The sequence below is a fragment of the Eucalyptus grandis genome, chromosome 2 (assembly GCF_016545825.1).
Source record: "Eucalyptus grandis isolate ANBG69807.140 chromosome 2, ASM1654582v1, whole genome shotgun sequence".
Lineage (NCBI taxonomy): Eukaryota > Viridiplantae > Streptophyta > Magnoliopsida > Myrtales > Myrtaceae > Eucalyptus > Eucalyptus grandis.
In genome coordinates, this window is record NC_052613.1 from 14,188,521 (window position 1) to 14,209,863 (window position 21,343).

The 21,343-nt window shown below is 38.3% G+C and overlaps 2 protein-coding genes across 3 annotated transcripts; both read left to right on the plus strand.

Annotated features, from left to right (window-relative positions):
• The first annotated feature begins 1,836 nt into the window (after window positions 1-1,836).
• On the plus strand, window positions 1,837-6,714 carry LOC104425309 (NADH--cytochrome b5 reductase 1). Its single transcript, XM_010037967.3, has 9 exons — window positions 1,837-2,224; window positions 3,000-3,141; window positions 3,545-3,635; window positions 3,721-3,798; window positions 5,077-5,157; window positions 5,281-5,370; window positions 5,968-6,033; window positions 6,164-6,250; window positions 6,382-6,714. The coding sequence occupies exons 1-9, from the start codon at window positions 2,116-2,118 to the stop codon at window positions 6,472-6,474; spliced, it is 837 nt and encodes a 278-aa protein (XP_010036269.2). The 5' UTR covers window positions 1,837-2,115; the 3' UTR covers window positions 6,475-6,714.
• Window positions 6,715-9,528: 2,814 nt separating this feature from the next.
• LOC104425310 (S-sulfo-L-cysteine synthase (O-acetyl-L-serine-dependent), chloroplastic) lies at window positions 9,529-15,754 on the plus strand. 2 transcript variants are annotated; one of them, XM_010037968.3, is made up of 11 exons: window positions 9,529-9,934; window positions 10,549-10,658; window positions 10,898-10,955; window positions 11,097-11,360; window positions 11,491-11,628; window positions 12,070-12,121; window positions 12,207-12,256; window positions 13,817-13,876; window positions 14,722-14,802; window positions 15,037-15,248; window positions 15,322-15,754. In XM_010037968.3, the coding sequence occupies exons 2-10, from the start codon at window positions 10,567-10,569 to the stop codon at window positions 15,115-15,117; spliced, it is 876 nt and encodes a 291-aa protein (XP_010036270.2). In that variant the 5' UTR covers window positions 9,529-9,934; window positions 10,549-10,566; the 3' UTR covers window positions 15,118-15,248; window positions 15,322-15,754. The 2 variants fall into 2 exon arrangements, with proteins under 2 accessions (XP_010036270.2, XP_039162462.1); XM_039306528.1 differs by lacking the exon at window positions 15,322-15,754 and adding an exon at window positions 14,264-14,438 and having other exon boundaries at window positions 9,802-9,934; window positions 15,037-15,072.
• Window positions 15,755-21,343: the final 5,589 nt, after the last annotated feature.

Consider the following 21,343-nt stretch of genomic DNA (forward strand, 5'->3'; position numbering starts at 1 on the left):
TAACCAAATAAAATTTGCATTTTTTCCCAAATAGCGTTGACTTTCAGTATTTGCATTACATTCAAAGCTCATTTGTAAAGCTGAACCAAACATAGCTATAGTCAGATTAGGGGTGTTCATAACATTGAGAAACACCAAATTCTATATTGACCTGACCAATTGAAATTCATGTTAGAGCATTTGGAACTATTTGGTAGTGCAAAGCAGGTTGGTGTAGGGTACATTTGGTTTAGCATTTTGAAAACTCATTAGGAAAATGCAAAACAATTTAGCCTAAAGGGCTTTGGGCAAATGCAAAGGTTATTTGTTTTTTTTTTTTTTTTTTTTGGGTAAAAATTCAAAGGTTATTTGTTAAATTACACTTTGATAAACAATTTTGAGAAAAATATCATTTGGTAGAAAATACATTTGAAAAGTCATTTTGGTGATTAATATTAGTTTTTTTTAATATTTATTTGTTTAAAATCGAAAAATAAAAAATATATAATTAAATAAAAGAAGAAGAAGACCAAACCCTTCACCGGATTGGCAAAGAGCTACAGTAGTCGGTGAGCTAGATCTAGTATCGGCTATCGGCAATCGTCGATCGTGGTCGCCTAAGGGCAACTTCCTGGCGGGGGGGTGGCCCGAGGTTGGGCGACCCAAGCGCACAACCCAAGCAGGCAACCTTGACTGACGGTCATCGATGTTAGATTTGGCTCGCCAAGGATTGTAGCCCTTGGTTAGATCAACAAAAGGTTTGGTCGTTTTTTTAGCTAAAAAAATAATGAGGGACAAAATCAGGAATTTGAAAAATTGGTGGGGATAATTTTGGAAGGAAACAAAGAGTTTCAGCATTTAGCCAAATCCCGAATGCCCAATGTGGATTAGTATTAGATTTTTAGACTTCCCAATGTTGGCTTTCATTTGAAAATTCATTCAAAATAATTATTAGATAGTATAATATTTTTTTAAGAGGATTTAAAAATTGAAAACCCTTTAGAAATGCTGAAATAAATTCATCCATAATGATGCAAGCAAAATCCGCCCACTGATTCTCTCCCTTGTCCCCTAGTTTTCCTCGATTTCCCCGTCTCCTGTGATTGGTAGAGAGGACGAAGACTTTAAAGTATGTAATTTATGTGACTCACGAATTCTATGACAAAAAACAGTTTCTTTTTCTTAATTCTCGTGCAAATTTCTAGTTGCCAAGGAAAGGGAGGAATTTAGGTCGTTTCGTGCGGTGAATATTTTGCATTTATCCAAATAATACTATTTGGATTAAAATTGGGCCTTTGCGATAAGGAGTTGCGAACATACCATCAAATAATTCTTTGAAGCCTCTTTAATATCATGATGAACTCTGTCGTAAAAAATGATGCAAAGGAAATATGATCATTATGGTCATAAATAATTCTCGCGCTTACAAGATTTATGAATTTTATATTATTGCGTGGAGTTCACGAGGTTTTCTCGAAAGGTAATTTCCTCCATAAATCGTTTGCCGGCCACACATCCCTATGTAGAATACGATGGTTGATATTAGTCAACTTAATTGGCTCTCATGCATATTGAGATTCAAGAATTATTAGGCAGTGAAAACTATAGCATAATAATGCCAAAACGCAGGATCTCCACCAACCCATATTCCAGCATCGTGAGATTTACTAATAATCGAGCATAAGACAGGATTTGGAAAATAGTCATGCTAGCGATAGGCACTAATTCAATGGACTTAATTAAACAAACGTTGAATAAAAAACCTTATCTTTTTCGTGGCATTTACAGGAAGAAAAAAAAAAAACTGAAGATAGAGCAGATTCGAGTAGTAGTTGAGAAGTGACGCAGCAGCGTTCTACCCAGTGAAGATTTCCGCAGTAGGTGCAACCATTGCCCTTCCACTTTCACGTTCTCTGTCAGTCAAGAAAGTACAAGGACACCCCCAGCTTTAGCTTCCGCCGAAAAACGTCTCAACCTAACCTCCTCTGCCCAAAATCACGAACACCCAACAACCTTCGATCGAAAGATTCTCCAAAACAAACGTAAAAATCCCATCTTTATCTCTCGCCCACCCGTTTCTTGACTCGCCCATCTCGCCGTCGAGTTCAGCTTTTGGGACGACGGGGTCTGGTTGCCATGGAGTTCTTGCAATCCCAAGATTTCCAGATTCTCGTGGGCGTCGCCGTGGCGCTTGTCGCCGTTGCAGTCGCTGTTGCCTACCTCAAGTCCACCAAGAAACCAAAAGGTTTGATCTTTTTCCCGTTTCTCCGGGCCGGAATTTATCTTCAACAGATTTGAGCATTCGTTGAACCGTGAGTCTAATCGTTATTGCAATTCGTGGATCTGATTCGAATGCCAGTTAGTACGGATCAGGAGAGTGAGAGGTGGTGGTGTTGTTGTGGCATTTGTCAATTTCGTATGGCATGATGGCCTGATAGCTCCTCAAGTTTGACTACGAATGTCGATCTGATGCTTTCTTTCATTTGGGTTTGTGCCTCCGGTCAGAGCTGGTCATGTCGATCCAGGAAGCAATATCTTGTTGTTGGTTTTTCTGTATTTAACTTGGTCATTTAGTGGCACTCCTTGCATTTAGCTTTTCGGGTGCTTCACTCGTTTTATTCTCGCGAATTCTACTGGGAAGAAGGAATGAGAGACTACACATGGAAAGAAAATTGTATCCTGCTCGGTGAAAACATGAGACTCCTACGTGATTTCAATTTGGAGGGGCTAACCCCAACTACTAAATCCAGCAAATATTCTATCGAATGTGGTGTGTGTAATTTGTAATGTGAAAGTATTGCAGTTGTCAAGTTCCTTTACTTATCGAAACTGTACTCTAGATTTGTCTACGAAGCTGAATCTGAGTAGCCTGTGCTTAGGTTCCTGCTCTCCTTATTAATTTACTGTGCCGAGATCTAGCATTATAATGTAATGTTTCATCTCCTGGGCTGTTGTGTTTCAATTTTGTTCGTACATGCTTGCTCTGGATGAACTTGAATTACTTGCGTGTGTGTTCGTAGGATGTTTGGATCCTGAAAATTTCAAGCAATTTAAACTCGTCAAACGGACACAGCTGAGCCACAATGTGGCAAAGTTCACATTTGAACTTCCAATGCCTTCTTCTGTTTTGGGGCTCCCCATTGGACAACATATAAGTTGCAGGTTAGTTGGCTTTTGTCTTTTGTCCTCTGTTGCTTGTACAAATTTCTTTGCACTGTGTCTTGTCGGTCTTTCATGTAACTTGCTTTTGTTTCAACTCCAAATATGATGCTAGCACAATTGAATCGGCAGTTAATGACTACATAGAGGAATGATGGACGTCTGCTAGTAGTGTAGAATATCCAATATGACAAATTAGCACCATTTTAAATCTAATCAACATGATAAAAAATATATATTTGATGAATCTATTGTGGCCTTTTTAAGAAACTATTGTAGAAATTTTTAGTAGAGAATTAGTTTGCTTGAACACAATTGTATGGTGTATATGAATCATACGAACACAACCAGCTCTATCTTTCATTAGTTACCATTCTCGCTCTCTAATTAGCAATGCTATTTGCAGGGGCAAGGATAGCCAAGGTGAGGAGGTTATCAAACCCTACACCCCAACTACCTTGGACTCTGATGTTGGATACTTTGAGCTGGTCATTAAGGTAGTTATCAGTGTCAAATTGATTACATCCGCAGTTGGTTGTTCCATTCTGAATAGCATTCTTCTTTGGCTGATTCCTGTATCAGATGTACCCACAAGGAAGGATGTCACATCATTTCCGCGAGATGCGTGTGGGTGATTATCTGTCTGTAAAGGGACCAAAGGTAGTCTTTTTCTTTGCTTGTCAACATAACAAAATGCCTGTAGCACTGTTCTTGTTACTGAAGTCAAGACTTGTAAGAGGCAGCATATTCTGATTCTTCTACCACATCTTATTTAGACTTGATTATCGATCTATACTGCTGGACCTATTATGCAAAATTAGATTCTGTATCTTTAGTGATAAGAGAAACATAAATTCACAGCCTTTGTGTTTTTAATTATTGCCTCTCTCTTATTTCCGATACATATGTTGTCGTGTAGTTTCTTTTGGATGTGGGAAGCTACTTATTTGGTGCTTTACATTGTATTTTCTTATAGGTAGTCTCTTTGTACTAAAATAGGTTTGAACCTTTAAAAGATTGACATGTACTGCGGCCATATTAAATTGGTGATAGATATGTCCCTTGCCAGAACTCCTAGCTTGGATGTTTTTCTTCTGTTTTTCTTAATTAAGTTGTCATCTTACTATGTTACAGTTTAAATTAGGTAATACTGATTATTGATGTTAGAGAGTGTGTGTTCTTGAGTTTTCCTAGGCTATGGAACAATCTAGCAAGTATATAAAACATGGACTTTACATTATTCATAAAAATATGCATCTTCCAAATCAGCCTTCATTTGTCATCTTGATCCCTTGTATAATATGTTAGGCACTCTCTTGTGTGTCATCACTTTCATGCTATGCACTTGAATACGGGAAATCGCTCCATCTGATTACAAGCTGTGCAATTGCTGCAAAATCTCCTTTCTTCTTCTCTGTGGACTAAAGCCCTGGCTGAAGCTTCGGCTTTCAAGATTGTAGCTTTGTCCTTTTGTGCTTCTGCAACTTTGCAAACTCCCCACTGGTCTGGCTACAACGCTGTGATTAACTGCTTGCTTTGCTAACTTACTGTACTAAAAGCTGAACTGCTTGCCGCTTGCTCTTGCCCAATGAGCTGATATCAAATTTAGCTGCTCCTGCTAATACTTCTCATGATCAGTGGATTAATACATCCGTCACGCACTGAATACTCATTAATTCTGATGGTTTGATGTTGTCATCTGGAGAGAGTGTTATAATTGATCTTTGCTATTATTCAACGTTAACGTCTAGTTACCTCTGTAGCAGTATTCTCCTCATAAATACTGTTCGTTGTAAAATGTTGAAATTGAACTCCTATTTGTATGAGATTCTTATTTTTTAGACCATAGATGCTTCCTCCCATTCATGTCTTTAAGACTCTCAGAACAACACATGATCTCTTATATTAGCCTTTCTTGGTTTTTCCCCCCTCAATCAGGGACGTTTCAGGTACCAACCTGGCCAAGTTAGAGCTTTTGGGATGATTGCGGGAGGCTCTGGCATCACTCCAATGTTCCAGGTCATTTCTCTTGGTCACAATGTGAACTGCATCAGTAGTTTTGCGGCATTGACATATAATCTTCCTCAAGTATCAAATATTACCTTCTTATGAGGTTTCATTTCACTCTGTTCCTCATTACAGGTTGCTCGGGCAATACTAGAAAACCCAAAAGACAAGACGAAGGTGCACCTTATCTATGCCAATGTGACTTCTGAGGACATTCTTTTGAGGGTATTGACTATCCTTTCCCATAAAACTCTTTCTACTTCACTGATGTGGAAATCCCTGAGCTCTTATAAGCATGGCTATTCTGTTTCATGTCCATCTCGCTGTCTCTCAAGGGTACTTGCACAATTAAAATTATCTGTTCGAAAAAGCGAACTGGACTAAAAGCATCAGTGTAAATGTTTGTTCTGTGGAAATTTCAGAATTGATGCCAATGGAAGCAACTGAAGTACAATGTCTTGGTGGAGATGTGCCATAATTTACTTCCAATTATATCTGCCCCTAATAATGGGGGTTTTTCAATATAGGATTGTGTGCATAACTTTGAACATTCATATGTGGAATCTTTTCTGATGTCTCAATTACTCAATTACTATTTAATTGCCGATGTTATGATATGCATATCCAATTTAGCCAATGTGTAAAATTGTACCCTGGTGTCTTTAATCACTAAAAGCAGTTACTAGGATCAGTAAATTGTGTTTTAGGTGGCTGAATGAGGATAAAATAGAGACATAAGCTGTTCATATTGGTATTGAACAAGAATTGAGAATGTCTCCAAAATTAAATTCTTCGCTTGATGCAATTATCACTTTATTGCAGGAGGAGTTGGATGGCCTTGCTTCTAGCTACCCAGATGGCTTTAAAATTTACTACGTTCTGAACCAGGTAAATGTTATTTCTCCTTATATGCAATAGCAAACTTCTCAAAGCATATGTCTGTAATTACCGTTCATGCTGTTTATTAATTAGAATTCATTGACTTAAATCTTACTAAGTTCTATTCCTTCGTCCTCAGCCTCCTGAGGGTTGGGACGGCGGTGTTGGATTTGTGTCGAAGGAAATGATTCAAACCTACTGCCCTGCACCAGGGCCAGGAATTCAGGTTACCATCCGAAGCCTTTTCTCATGCTTTTGGTCTCTAATCTCATGTCTTATATTATTGAAACCTGCTTAAGATGTCGAGGCAAATAAAGGGCACTGATCTTTGTGTGTCCTTAATTACTATGTCTGTAGATCTTGAGATGCGGTCCACCACCGATGAATAAAGCCATGGGTGGGCACCTTGAGGCACTTGGTTATGCACCGGAAATGCAGTTCCAGTTCTGATCCTCATCGAGCAATAAACCTTCGATCGGCCCAGAATTTTCCTTCTCTTTTCTTTGCAGGGTCAGGAAATGTGCTTTGTGCAATTGTTCTGTGGTCTAAATATGGACTTAATCGTACGAGACTTTTTTAACGGAAACATGGGTTGCGGGCATGTACGTTGTAACTCCGGAATCTGACTTCCCTACCATTTCATAAAGCTAACTCTGCAATCTGTATCTTGCAGCAAGTGAATTCCCCCAATCTTGCTAGTCATAGTACGTTCATTACCTAGGGACATTAAGGTTGATTTAGCTACCAAGAATCACCTAGAGGGTGAATAGGTGATAGTATAAAATCTTGACAAATTAATGTGAAATAAAATCAGTCAAGATAGGTCTGCACAAGATTTAGATTCTGGAACAAGGTTTAGAATTTGTTATGCGGTAGAATAGACTTTAAGAGCAACCCGTGAGTGTGCAATGAACTTTAGCAATAAATGATAAGAGAATACATCTTAGAGAAATTGCACACGAGGTTTATAATGATTCAGCTTTGATTGAGTCTATATTCACTCTTACGTTGATAGTCTACTAATTGGATTTTACTATATGATTAATAAAAAATTACAACGTTGAATGCAAACACTCAGTGTTAAATCATATTATTTCAAAGTGTCTTTCAACTGGGGGTACAAGGTGACTTAGGAGACATTGTGCGAAGCATAGGTCGACCTTGTAGTGAGTGTTTCACCCACCCATCCACCTTCACGAGCGTGAACGACTACTATACTGGTCTATCAGTTCCTAAAATATTTCTTACGAGGTGCAGTGAAGTCTACCCTCCCCATTTAAAGGGCCCCCTAATTCCCAAGTGTAAATTTGTCTTCCCCACACACGAGGGAATACCTCAATGTTTTATGTCCTAGAGTTTAGATGATGTGATTTTAGGACATATTCGGGTCCACTCTTTCGATATTTCTTTCACGATCACAAATGTTAAAGCTCATTAAAGACAAGTGTATGATTGAAATAGGCTCGGATTTTACAATTATGTATTATAGGACTTATCTCTTATTTGCTCATCGATATCCTAGTATTCTTATATACTTCTCTACTTCCAAACTAGCTATTGGACAGTTTATAGAGAATCGTCTTCCATTTTGATCGATAGACAGAACTATATTGAGAAAATTTTGTTGTTGTCGAGTGACAAATAGTACCATTTGATACCACCGGCCGCGGTGGCTCCACTGGCTAAGACTCTACTGATCCTCAACGAAGATGTGAAGGGTTCAAAACCCAGGGGAGTCGCTAGGTGTATTTAGTGTGACTCAGGGGTGGTGGGTCCTCCTGCTTAAGTGTCATTTGGGGGTTTACGGCGCGACTGTCGGCGCAGTTTCTCTCCAACACAAAAAAAAAAAAAAAAAAAAAAGTACCATTTGATTATGATCGCTCATATAATTAGAGTCTTTGTTTATAAAAGAAGAGTTTCTTTGTTTAAAATAAAATTATTGTCAGGGTTGATTTCTCAATCAATTTGATTGAGTTAATCTTCCATAATGATGTAGACGCCAAGCTAGATTACTAGCCGTTGTAGGATCTGTAGTATTCTCGTCCTAGACTATTTCCTTCTGGGTAAGTGCTAGGATTGGAGCTTATTTTGTTCACATATTGAATCGATTTCGATCTGAGCATGTCAAGATGGGAATAAAAGATGATCTTCTTCTACTTCTGAGTGTGGATTGACAACTTGAGAATAAGTCTAAATGAGTTTAAGTTCGGCCTGAAAGCTGTACGAGGCTTTTTCAAATCTTGAACATATACCTAAAACAACATTCTTAAAGGCAAATACAGTTTATTGGAAGGTTTGTCAACTTCAAATTCTACTTGGAATTTTCTCCAAGTGTAATCATCTAGTGTTGGAGATGGAGGTGATGTATGTACGACTTCTTCACACGATTTCAAACTGTCACCTCTTGATTTTAATGGACTAAGGGAGGTGCTGTTCGTTCGTGGACAAAACCGAATGACTATGTTTCGACCTTCTTTTCTTTTATATGATGCAGACTGATATGTCATGGTTGGTGTTGCACAAACTCCGATTCGATGAACAATGAATTAAAGGTGTCCAACTGGTAGACGGCTTCGCTCGCTTGTCCGCCCACGCCCAAGAGATCCAAAAGGCAGATGGATGGGCTTGGGCAATGTCCTAACACTAGTAAGCGGGCTCGTATAACTCTGGTGCGGGCCCGACCTAAACACTTACTATATAAATTCATGGGAGAATTCCAAAAAAAGGGCATGAAATGCACTTATTTGAAAAAATAAATGCATGAGATAAACCTTGTGTCAAATAAGAGCATGAAATGCTATGGTAGTTTTGAATAAGAGTCCGACCTCGTCGGTTGCTGGCCGGCTAAACATTCTAGCCGGTCAAGCACCTTTTCATCTAAACACAATTTTAATTTTAAATTATTTTTTATTCCTTTTTTCTTCTTTTTCCCTTTTTGACCCTTGCCTAGCCCTCTTTGGGCATGCAGCCACTGGCGAAGAAGAAAGAAAAACTAGAAAAAGAAAAAAAAAAAGAACAAGTAAACAAATAAATAAATAAAGGTAAGTAATGAAAAACCTTCTTTTCTTTTTTTTTTTGAAATGAAAATACCTTTGATTAGTCAAAATGTTAAGCTTTTTTGTTTGAAACTGATAGAACTATTTCAGGCCCTTATTTAAAACAAAATTTATCCCAGATTTTATTTAAGAAAATGATGATATTTTTTTCTTTATTTGAGAAATGATGACAGTTCAAGCTGAATTTTTATAAATTTTTTGTTTTGGGTTGGGGCAGCCAAAGAACAACGGGAATGATGCGAACTACGACCGCAGAGACAAACACAAAAATGGCATTGGGATTCGCTCTCTCAAGCGAAAGCGGGCCTCGCTTCTAGCGAGGGGGTCACGGGCCGGGCTGACCTGCGGGCCCACGGAGCCCACATCGCGGCCCGAATGCTGAAGAATGCGAACGAAGAGAAACATTAAAAAAAAAAAAAAAAAAGAACAAGAAGAAAAACCCATCCATATCCATCGCCTTCTTCGGACTCTCGTGGAGCTCTGAAAATGGCGGCATCAGCATCCGCGCTTCGCCTCCTCCTCCTCCTCTCTCTCCGTTCGGCGCTTCCCCTGCGCGGCCTCAACGGCATCGTCTCGTGTCGTGCGGGGGTCCGCGCGTCTCGCCGGCGAATGCATTTTCCTGCTCCGCCTCCTCCGCTTCCTTCTACTCCTCGGGCGGAAGCAGGGTCGGCCCCGTCGCCCTTGCTAGAGCTGCTACTCCGCTTTGCACGAGGCACCGACAGGAAGAAGACGAGGAGGAGGTCGGAATCGACGGGGACGAGGAAGTGGAAGAAATCGAACGCGACGACTATGGAGGAGAAGAGGACGACGGACGGGACGCGCAGGGGGTCAACATAGCCGAAGATGTTACGCAGGTTTTAGTGTTCTCCTTCGTGGCGATGATTTTACTCCTCTCTCGTTGATTTTTCGGGATGGTCTCTATCTTGAGAATAAACCGTTGTGGGCAATGCTTGTTTCTCTTGTTTGGCCCCTGTTAGATTCCGTGGAAAGTAGAAAATGGTGCTCAAGCCACTGGAAAAATGGGCGGAACTTAGTTGGAATCATGAAAGTTTGGGTCTTTCTTTCTGGGTTCTGTTCTCAAATGTGAAAATGCTCCTAGACCAATCACCTTGACACGAATTAGGTTCTTTAGGTGGTAGTCACATAATACTAATATCAACCAGCTGCGCATTAATACGGGCCGTATTTTCGTTTGGGACACCAAACTCCTAAATGCAGTTCTTCGACAATTTAGGATTCTACACTATTTAGATCCTATTCCGTTCCTTGTTCTCGCACTGCAATGCCAGTAGAGTGCTGTTTTTGTGTGAAACAAGTTTATTTGTCCGAGCATCATATTTGCGGTGATGATGGCTTGTAAGCACTTGTGGTATGATAGAGTGAGTTTCAGATGGTTCTTATGATGTTGCACTGTGGTGTATTTGGTGATTTGTGTTTAAAACCTTTTCTTTTTGCCAAATGGATGTAGTTGATTGGGAGGACACCAATGGTATATCTCAACAAGGTCACAAAAGGCTGTGTAGCTAATATTGCTGCTAAACTTGAATCTATGGAACCGTGCCGAAGTGTTAAAGATAGGTAATTTTCCTTTTCAGCTCCGTACTCAGGTTGGTAATTTATATAAATGAATATCTATATCCTGCATAGATAATATTTTCCTTATGAAGTGACTGCGGGTTGATAATTTATTTGATATCAGTGCCATTTAGCAGAAGCTAGTTAATTAGTTCCTTGGATTTACATGTAACAAAAAATATATATAAAATTAGTTTATTTGATCGTTTAATTATGCTATATCATCAATGCTGCTGTTGCAGAATTGCTTATAGCATGATCACTGAAGCTGAAGAGAGAGGAGCAATCTCACCCGGAAAGGTTTTGCATCTGCTTTTGTTGCTTTAGGAAAAAGAGTATCTTTTGCGCATAATGCTGGCCTGTAATCTGCTTTCTGATGAAATTCTTATTTTGAGTGCTATGCATGGACATGACATGTTTTTTTCACTTTCCATTATGCAGAGCATACTGGTTGAACCGACCACTGGAAATACAGGACTTGGCATTGCTTTTGTAGCTTCAGTCAAGGGATACAAAGTAATTGTCACCATGCCTGCATCAATTAATGTTGAAAGGAGAATACTATTACGTGCTTTTGGTGCCGATATTGTTTTGACTGACCCTGAGAGAGGCCTGCAAGGTGCTGTCGAAAAAGCGGAAGAAATCACCCTTCGCATGCCAAATGCATACATGTTACGACAGTTCGATAATCAGGCAAATGCAAAGGTTATTTTGCACCTTTATCATGAAAATTTCCGAAATTCCAATTTTCCTCTCTGCCATCTTGTTTTTGTTCCTCTTGGTTATCAATTAAGGCTCCTCCATCATAAAGTGTCTTAACTTCTTCAAATTACAGATACATTTCGAAACCACAGGACCAGAAATATGGGAGGACACAATGGGTAATGTTGACATACTTATTGCTGGAATTGGAACTGGTGGTACAGTTACAGGTACTGGGCGGTACTTGAAAATGATGAACAGAGACATTAAGGTTCGTCAACTTCAAATCTGAAATTTCTGTCATTTCCTTTGGCAATAGCTTCTTCAGTCTATGTGGGAAGTATGTTCCCTGGTGAGAATGTGATGTGTCATTTATTCTGCAAATATGGGGAAAACATGGTGCCAGGTATATGGGCCAAATTGGGAGAAATAATTGGCATGGCAATTAACAAAGTTTTAAGTACCTTAGGAGGATGCAAATTGTAGGCTTCAGCGGATGGCGAATAGGTGACTCTTTGTGATACGATTTCTTTTTAGTCACTTATCCTGAGGCATGTCACTACTGCGTTGATAATTCCCCTTGCCTCATTGTCCAAGTTGTTTAGGGTGTTATAGGCTTTCTTGATGACTGACTCTTCTCTGAATGTTCCGGCCTTCTCTACCGTTCTCTCTTACATAATTATGTAAATTTCCTATCATACCCAATTCATAGGTAATTGGTGTGGAACCTGCAGAGAGGAGTATAATCTCAGGGGAAAATTCAGGTCAAACCATTGTCCATGACTTGTATTCTTCTATGTGAAATTCTGGTTTGCCTGCTTTGTTCACTTTTATAATGTTTTCTTGCAGGCTACGTCCCTAGCATCTTAAATGTTAAATTGCTTGATGAGGTTGTCAAGGTAATGACTCTGTCTTCAAAACATGAAGAATGGTAGAAAATGCTTTTGTTGTGTGACATTATCATGTGGTATTTCCAAACTGATTGAGTAATGTTGTTTGTTGCATATTGACTGACACAGGAAATGCATATGTCCATTAGACAAAAATGCTTGATTGGTTGGGTTACATGTTATACTTTCTACCACTGTCAGCCACAATTTGCCAGCAAAAAGCTGCTGAGAAACGATTTACCTTGCTTTGTGCTTTACATCCACAAATAAATTTGGAGAATTTATGATTGCTTTTGCTTGCCACAACATCAAACAGCGATCTTTGCCCTTAGGTTGGTTCATATACATGGATTTTTTAAGACCATCACATTATTGCTTTTGCTTGCTGCAACATCAAACAGCGATCTTTGCCCTTGGGTTGGTTCATATACATGGATTTTTTAAGACCATCAGTCTCTAATTTAGCACTGAATTCTCTGTCACGCTTCCCTTTATCATGGACTTTGACACCCCCACCTTGGCACGTAGCAACATTTTCGTCCATTCCTCACTGGGTGGAAACCACACAGTTGCTTTTCAGGATGCCCTTATTTATGCCATCTCATAATAACATGGACTACAGAAAAGTTCAACAAAATAGGAATACAAGCTACAGACAATGGCTTCGAGCCTCCTGTTTCATCCTGTTTGGGGACCATTTGTGGAAAATACTCTTACCTAAGTTGAAGTTTGTCATATTGGAGTCAAAACTCAACCTGTTGCTGCTCATACATTTCAGATTGGTTCTTGCTTACTTGAAGTACTCTACAATTTTTAACATCTCTTTCTTACATGTGGTAAATATTAAAAATATAAAGGGATGAGATGGGTGTGCATACATCCTATTTTGATCTAGTGACAGACAAATTCAATTGTGGTTCTAGTCCTTGGCAGCGGTTTGATAGGTTTATCATATCTAATTGCCAAGTTAAGGTCCATGGTGGATCTAATCTTCCATGTGGAGATTGACAGTTGATCAGTTCATGGCACCACATTCAGATCTCTAGCAAATGATTTTGATGACTATACCAAGACAAATCTAGTTGCCTGCAAACAAAGGACTAGCAATCAGAGCTATGGCCTGTCTTTTGTCTCTCTCTCTCTCTCTCTCTCTTCTCTTCCTTTTCCTATCAATATTGCACTTCTTTTGGTTATGTGTGCATCATGCGTCCATAGGCTTCTTCATTTGGAGAAGTCAATGCCACATTGGCGCTATATGGCAAACCACATTGGTACTTGATGGTCACTCTAATTGAGTCCTATTGGTGAATTAGGATGGAAATGCACATTAATTGTTTATGGTAAAAGTTTTGAAAGTTCTTAAAATTCAGGACTACTTTGAAAAATCTTCAACGAATACTACATCACTATTCCCTAGTTAATTCTAAGCAGTACAAAAATCTCCAAGCTCCATCTTGGGGGTTGGTTACTGCTTTTCATTGTTGTAAAGCCTCTCAGTGTGATTATTGTATCTTGCCTGTTATTTTCTTTCTACTCTCAGTTGTAAATTTAACTTTAATTTCATTACAGGTTACAAATGATGAAGCTGTCCACATGGCAAGGAGGTTAGCTTTGGAGGAAGGTTTATTGGTAATCATGAACTTCTTTCCCCATTCTTCACTGCTCTTGATTCACCATTACATGGGAGTGTAACGATAAGGGTCAACTGCTAGTCTTGACCCTTGACCTGCATAATTTGGAGAAAAGAAAGAAACCAATGACCTTATTGAATTTTGGTCCCAACTCAATAGGTTTTTGGAGTGAGGTTCAGATGTGTCTAGTCTTAGGCTTTCTTTTCGAAAGGGAGTATCTCTCCCAAAACTTAAGGCTGCAAAATCCTGTATGGTAGAAATAGAAAGAAAAAAGGATCGTTTGCTTTGACTAAGTATTAGAAATGGGTTTTGCAATCAAATCCTCCCATCTTTTTTAATTTATGTGATTGGGTTCTCTCATCACCTATTGTTTTTGCCACCTCAGTTGTGCTGACTTGGAAAAAGTACAATGGCAAATAAAATGACCTTCACCCTTTCTTTACTGGTGCCAATTCTGCTGATGTGGCATGCTACATCATCTACATAGCAATTTCACTGCTACATCAGTTGTGCAACATCTGCAAAATTAATGGAATGGAAGGAGCAGTTGCACTAATGTGGTAAGAGGACTTGATTGCAGCAAAAAGAAGGGGAAAAAAATTTGGGGACTGAATTGCAAATTTGACAAGAATTAGGAGGCCAAACCTGTACCTAACCCAAATCCATTCTAATGTACTCCATTGGTACTAAAGCTTTTCCCCCTTGGTAAACTTGAGTTCACCATAGTACAAGATAGTATCAAAACCATTCTCGTGAGAAATCTTAGCAAATATAGTGTTTTACAACTTTATCATGTATCTTTTGATTGGAGAAAAACTTCTAACACATTTAATTCTCATCTAGGTTGGCATTTCTTCTGGAGCTGCTGCAGCTGCCGCCGTTAGTGTAGCAAGCAGACCTGAAAATGCAGGAAAACTTATGACGGTAACTCTTCAATTAGCTTGGTTCTGAATGAGCTGAACTTTGTCAAGAAACATTTTAAAATTAATCAACTTCATATTTTTTTGTAAAGAATGTATGGACAGAAGGAACGGTGCCTTCGTTTTATTCTTTCAAAAGAAGTTATCTTCTGTGGCATAAAAGAGAAGTGGAAATCTTCTCCTTTTAAGGTTGGGATAGTGTGTGAGCTATTGAAGTTTGTGTGGTCCCACAATGCAGGTAATTTTTCCCAGTTTTGGAGAGAGGTACATCCCTACAGTTCTGTTCAGTTCTATCCATGAGGAAGTTCGAAAATTGTGACAGTGTAAGAATTTGAGATGGATGACCTTCTGCGTCCAAGCCAAGGGGGCGAGCTTGTCTATACTGTCTTTTGCGAATGACAAGGCCTTGTCTACATTCTGATGGAGTGAACTAAAATGGGCTGACTTTTGGTATTAAAGCTTCTTTTTCTCCTACTCTGCATTTGAAATTCATGTCATTTAATGGACTGATACACATTTTCAGGAGCAATTTTCTCATGGAAGCACCGAAAGTATGCATAGAATGTTGTGGACATCCTTGGACTTGCTCGTCCGAGAAAATAGATGATAAAGACGGGTGGATTTTCCTCGAATTGTTCCATTGTTCCGTCCCTCACGAACTGATCAATTTCCCATAATCAGACTGGTTGTTCGTCCTAGTTTGTCTGTACACAAAGATCAAAGAAAACTTGTAGGGCAAGGTCGATCTGCTTCCTGACGAGTCCATTGTTTCATCCTTTTGCGGTTTGTGCCCCAGTTACCATAGATGTTTCATTTATTACTGGAGAAAGAGGATGTCTACACAAATGTGTAAAATGGTCAACAAGGCGTATCCTTTTTGGCTTTTCTTGCAACTGTAAATATGCATCAACATCAATTGATGACTAGGTTATCTTTAAAATCTCTTTGCAACATGACATGTTGCCTATATTCAACAATGCATTCATGCTTGAATGGTCTTTATGGAGATCTGAGACTGAAACCCGCTATTTATGCCAAGTCCTTTCAAGCAAGTGTACAGTAGATTCTCACCTAACCAGCTGATTTCTCATAATTTCTGCTTAGTTCTACTATAGAGGGATTCTACTTACAATGGTTGCGAATCAAAGCACCCGGCAATCCCGTCGATCTTGGTGGGAGTGGGATGAGGTAGACATGAACAAGCTCTAGAAGACTGTCAATGTCCAAAACTTTCCAGAATCACACGCCCTGTGTGAACGCAACATGGGGTGCTCTCATGGTAGGCCTCTTCGAGGACTCAAATATGGACGGAAAGGTCATGTCTTCAAGATAATCAAATCACCACTTCTCTCTTACCAGTAAATTTCTCGTCACTGGACTCCATCTTAGCATTTAACTAAGTAGCATCAACAAGCGACATGTGATATGACATGACACGATACATAATTTTTAAAAAAAATAGAGAATTCTGATATGTTGTGACACGTTATATATTAAATATATATTTTATACATACATAATAAATTATTATTTTTATGATTATTTCAATCAAATTAATTTGATTCAAATTCACAAATAAATAAATAATAATAAAAATTTAGAATGAATTTATACTAAAAACATCAATCCACCATTTATTGATATCCTTTATTGTTCAAGTTGATAAATTTAACTCAATTTCAATAAATCCATAAAATTTGGAGAGAAAAAAATAAGCAATTTATATTTTAAATTTGCGTGTGAGACATGTCGAAAGAGAAAAGAAAATAATTGAGAGTAAATTGTGTATTACGAGAAATGATAGTTAGAAAAAAATAGAAGAAAATATTATATTTTTCTTATTTCTTAATTTATTATTTTTTCACACACACACACACACACACACACACACACACACACACACACACACATATATATATATATATATATATATATTTTGTGATCCAAGCTGGCGAGTAAATCTGAGGGAACATATAAGAGGAAGGACCCATCACTCCCTGCATAGGGGGTTCGAACTTCTCCCTTTCGTGAGAGGAAGAGAGCCCAAACCATTGCGGCCACCAAGGCGGTGGTTCACATATATAGATTTTGATCATTCATTTATTGAATTTTTTTGAAATTGACCTCGTGAGTCAGAATTGTGTGTCAGAAACTCACATGTTGAAATTTTGACTCGAATGTTAAAGAGTGTCAGATTTTTTGACACGTGTTAATAGAGTGTCGGAGAGTATTAGACACATGTCGAAGTATCCGATACGACATGAAGGCTCCTAAGGAGTGTCAATGTTTTTTAGGCATTCAATGAGATACCCTTATTGTATAATATCCCAGAACCCTAGCCTAAACAAGCCCTGCAATTTCAATTAAATTATCACACAATAATGGAAATTAAATTCAATTTAAGACCCCGGTTCCTGCTTTTTGAAGGGGCTCCTGATTTGTGACAGTGCATATGCACTTGGCATTTGGCATTAATGATTTCATTAATTGACTGACACTGATATATGGGTCGATCTAAGTGTGGTCTCCCAGTGAATAATGACGCCAATCCCACATTTAGCAATTATGAAAAGTCTTTTTCTTTTCTTTTACTGAATCTCTCTCTCTTTTTTCTTTTTTTTTTCCCCAAAAATATAAGAAAAAATTGTCATGAAATGGGCCATGTACTCCCCTAATTTTGAAGGCCATAAAGCAAAGCCACTTAATGTGGCGTGATTGGATGTGGACGAGTGATGGGAAGGGCGACACTAATCGCGACGCTCGGTGCCAGGACGAAATTGAAAAATCGCATTGATAGCAGTGGGATCAGACAGTAATTAGACGAAAATAATGCGCCTCCATTACTCACGGGGTTCGATCTTGAAGAAACACACCGACCAAAAAAAAAAAAAAAAAAAAATCTTGAAAAAACACTCCCTCCGAAGTTTGAATACCAAGCTAGATTAATGGAATTCTCATCTTGCCCCCCTAAAGTTTGTTTTGGCCTACCCCGATTCGCATTTTTTGTAGCTCGATCTTAGTTTTCGTAGATATATCTAATTTGAAAAAACTATATGTCAATTTACAAAGTGCGAATTTTTTGTTATCTTTTGCCCCCAAAATAAGTAATGTAAATATTATACTACAAAAGGGAATGTTATGAAGAGCTTTATCTTATAATCGTGTTTATTTTGATTACATTAATATTTGGGAAAATTTAAGACACAAAGTTTTTTTTTTGGGGGGTTGTTGTCATAGTTCATTTTTAAGGAACTTCTCATTGGAGGAGAGTTCGGCTCCTTTTAGGTCAAATACTTGAGCTTGTAATTTTTGGAGCTTCTAAATCATCTAAGTCACTTATAATTATGTTCAATTTGAATCTATAAGTATTTCAGAAAATTTGGAGCATAAGTTGAGGGCCATAATTCATTCTAAAGGAAGAAAGTTTTGCTCATTTTAAGTCAAACATTCGATCTTTTGGTTTTGAATTTTACAATTTGTCTTATTCACTTATAAAGGCACTAATTGGACATATTTGATATGGGATACTTCCTTTTTCAAAATATGAATTATTTACGTGAAAAGTCAAGTACGTTAAAATGAAACTATGAGGTTTTCTTAATTGATTGTTTAATAAATGCTTCGCGGCACTCGTCAAGAAAAGTTCTACATAAAAACGGCGCAAATGAGTTTCCTTCTATTAAATTAATTTTTCACTCTTTTCGAATCATAGGCTTCGATTTGATTCAATTTAGTACACTCATTGATTTTCAAATTTTCTCAAATCCTATAAAAATATTTAATCGAATGCTTTATGTGGATGCAAATATATATATGTTGCTTTATATTTCTCTGGCTGGAATTTTAGTACTTTGGACGTTGACTTACACGGCCCTCTTAGAATCTCCACGTGTCACGCATTGAAGATTTAATTCGGGAACAAGAAATAGGACATAGCAGGTCCCATTAAAAAGTTAACGTTTAATGCGTGCACACATAGATCTATCCATCTAATAGTCCATTTTATTATTATTTTATTATCATTTTCTGGACGAATTATATTTGGCTCCCCAGGTTTTCCGGATTCTTGCAAAAAGCCCCTCATGCATCGATTGTTGCAATGTCCCCCCGCCCTGATATTTTTTAGGCCCGTTTCGATTTCAAATTTTTCATAGAAAAGTCCCGACGCATGCTGTCGAACGACCTATCCGTGATGATCCTACTAGCCAATCCGCAAATCGTGGACATAATGGGGATGGACATGGGCAAGGCATTGCGAGTCCACCCTTGTTAATCCGAACATGTCAAGAAGAACTTTACAACGATCGAGAAAACTCAAGGATGAAAATGTGACTCCGCTTAATTTATTTATCTAATTTTGGAATGAGGACACTTAATCTGTACGCGTGAAATTATGTCGATACGTCAAATAATAGAAGAATCGTGTGATGGGATCTCACTCTTGGTCCCACACCCATGACAATGTTTTGCTTCCGCTTGGACAAGGCCCATTTATGAGGGTCATAACCAGAGGGGGTGGCTGAATTGTCTCACATGCCAGCCATGCAATGTTAGGTAGAAAAAGATGATCGCCATTTAGAAGAGCGATGTTCATCTTTCGCTCAAATGGTCCCCTACCAAGTGAAATTATTAGGTTTCTCAACATATTATGTGGATCCACCTCTCCCTCCCTCCCTCCCTCCCCTCCCTCTCTCATCATTAAATCCGGAAATGGAGCCCATCGCATTTGCCGAAAAGAAAAATCGAGGCACGTGACTTGAAAAACTAAAAATAAATCGAGGATCGAGATGCATTTTACCAGTAATATCATTGAATTAACGTAGGTCTGCGTAAGGTCATAGGAAAGTCCATGAATCTTTCGAGCCGAGCTGAGTAAACCCTCTAGCTGAAGGTTTGATATTTACTTCAATTGTGCAGTCACAATCATCGCCATGTGAACCGCAAGCACGGAACATATCTCTAAAATCATCAAATTCTGATGAGAATTTCTAATCATAGACCGATAGCATGTGTTATTCAGACCGTTCTCGGCCTAAGCCCACGGTTCTAAGAAATAAAACCCTAACAGCACTCGTTCAAAAGTCGTTATCTTACTCAACCTATGCATGCCTGCATGTCGGCAAGCAAAGAAACTCTCAAGAACAACCTGCCAAAGATTAACATTCTGCAATAACATCGCAACACAACCCATGCAACTTACAGTGATGGTTTACGAATTATGACGTAGGACATATGTGAGAGAGAGAAAGAGAGAGAGAGAGAGAGAGAGAGGCCATGGAAACAGGTTTTACGAACTTTGACGAAGGACATATGTAGGAGACATCAAAGTACTTGAGTGATGTATTAAGTTGCGATTCCTCCATATCCACGAAAGCGTGTTAGTACTCGATTTTTCTTCACATTCGAGTGCTCCGGCTAAGGTACTGTACCACATGATCTATGAAATTTAATTCAATATTAAATGTTATTCTTGAACTTTTAATTTATTCAATAAGTTCTCTAATCTTTACTTAATTTATAATATCATATCTGATTTTTTTTTTTAATTTGTTCAATTTGATTCCTTAACTTTTTGTAAATGTTCAGTCTAGTCCTTAAGTTATATGAAAATACCCGATTTTAATCTTGCATTCATTCAAGTTCAAAGAAAACATTGAACGTTTTCATATGGTTCAAAAATTAAATTGAATAAATTCAAAAATTACATTGAATAAACTAAAAGTTTATAGAGAGCATTATATATTGAGCCAATATTCAGGGATAATATTAAATAAATTAATAATTTAGGATTGACTTTGAAATCCCGTCGCTTCCGTGGCAAAGTTGGCATCGCCAGAGCGTTTGGGGGGATTTGCAGAGGCTAAAAATATTACGTTTGTCCCCACGAGAAACTGAGCAATCGCACGTCATTAAATTACGAGGTTTCTCTCGTTCATCGTCATCCCAAGGTGAAGTACGCGCCACGCGCGCGACAATAAAAATATATAATCGTCTATTTAATATGTACCAGAAATGCATGCCATGAAAAAAACTAAGGGGGACAAACAAAAAGAAAATCTAGCAATTGCCTCTTATCTTCCCCGCATAGTACGTGAAGATGTTCGGCACCACTAAAGGAATCTCGAACTGGTGCTTCTACAAAACATTTGTTCCAGTCTAAACCGGCGCTCCGCAACACAATTACCTTAAACTGATTTTTGTCTCACGAAGAATTCCAAATTGATATCTCTAATCCCAAATCTACCTCAAATCAATTTCCTATGAACAGTTTGAAATTTGACTTGAAGGTAGATTCGGTTTATTAGTACTCGTTTGGGAATTTTTGTGAGACAAGGATTTGCTTGGGTAAATGCATTGTGAGGTATTGATTCGTGATTTTTTTGTGAAGTGAAAATCAGTTCGTGATAAATGTACCATGAAATGTTGTTTTCTTCTACGCGGAATTCTGAAAATTTTATTTTTCTTAGCATCACGCTATTTGAACTATATAGGGGGAAGTTACCCGAAGTTCTTCAGTTTTCAACTTTTTTACCATTTATCGGACT

What these genes read in the sequence shown, in the direction of transcription:
- LOC104425309 (XM_010037967.3), top strand. Translation starts at nt 2,116, where the DNA reads ATGGAGTTCTTGCAATCCCAAGATTTCCAGATTCTCGTGGGCGTCGCC. An exon ending in GTCCACCAAGAAACCAAAAG is followed by an intron (nt 2,225 to 2,999) that starts GTTTGATCTTTT and finishes GTGTGTTCGTAG; the next exon opens with GATGTTTGGATCCTGAAAAT. An exon ending in GCATCACTCCAATGTTCCAG is followed by an intron (nt 5,158 to 5,280) that starts GTCATTTCTCTT and finishes TCCTCATTACAG; the next exon opens with GTTGCTCGGGCAATACTAGA.
- LOC104425310 (XM_010037968.3), top strand. Translation starts at nt 10,567, where the DNA reads ATGGTATATCTCAACAAGGTCACAAAAGGCTGTGTAGCTAATATTGCT. An exon ending in TGCCGAAGTGTTAAAGATAG is followed by an intron (nt 10,659 to 10,897) that starts GTAATTTTCCTT and finishes CTGCTGTTGCAG; the next exon opens with AATTGCTTATAGCATGATCA. An exon ending in AATCTCAGGGGAAAATTCAG is followed by an intron (nt 12,122 to 12,206) that starts GTCAAACCATTG and finishes GTTTTCTTGCAG; the next exon opens with GCTACGTCCCTAGCATCTTA.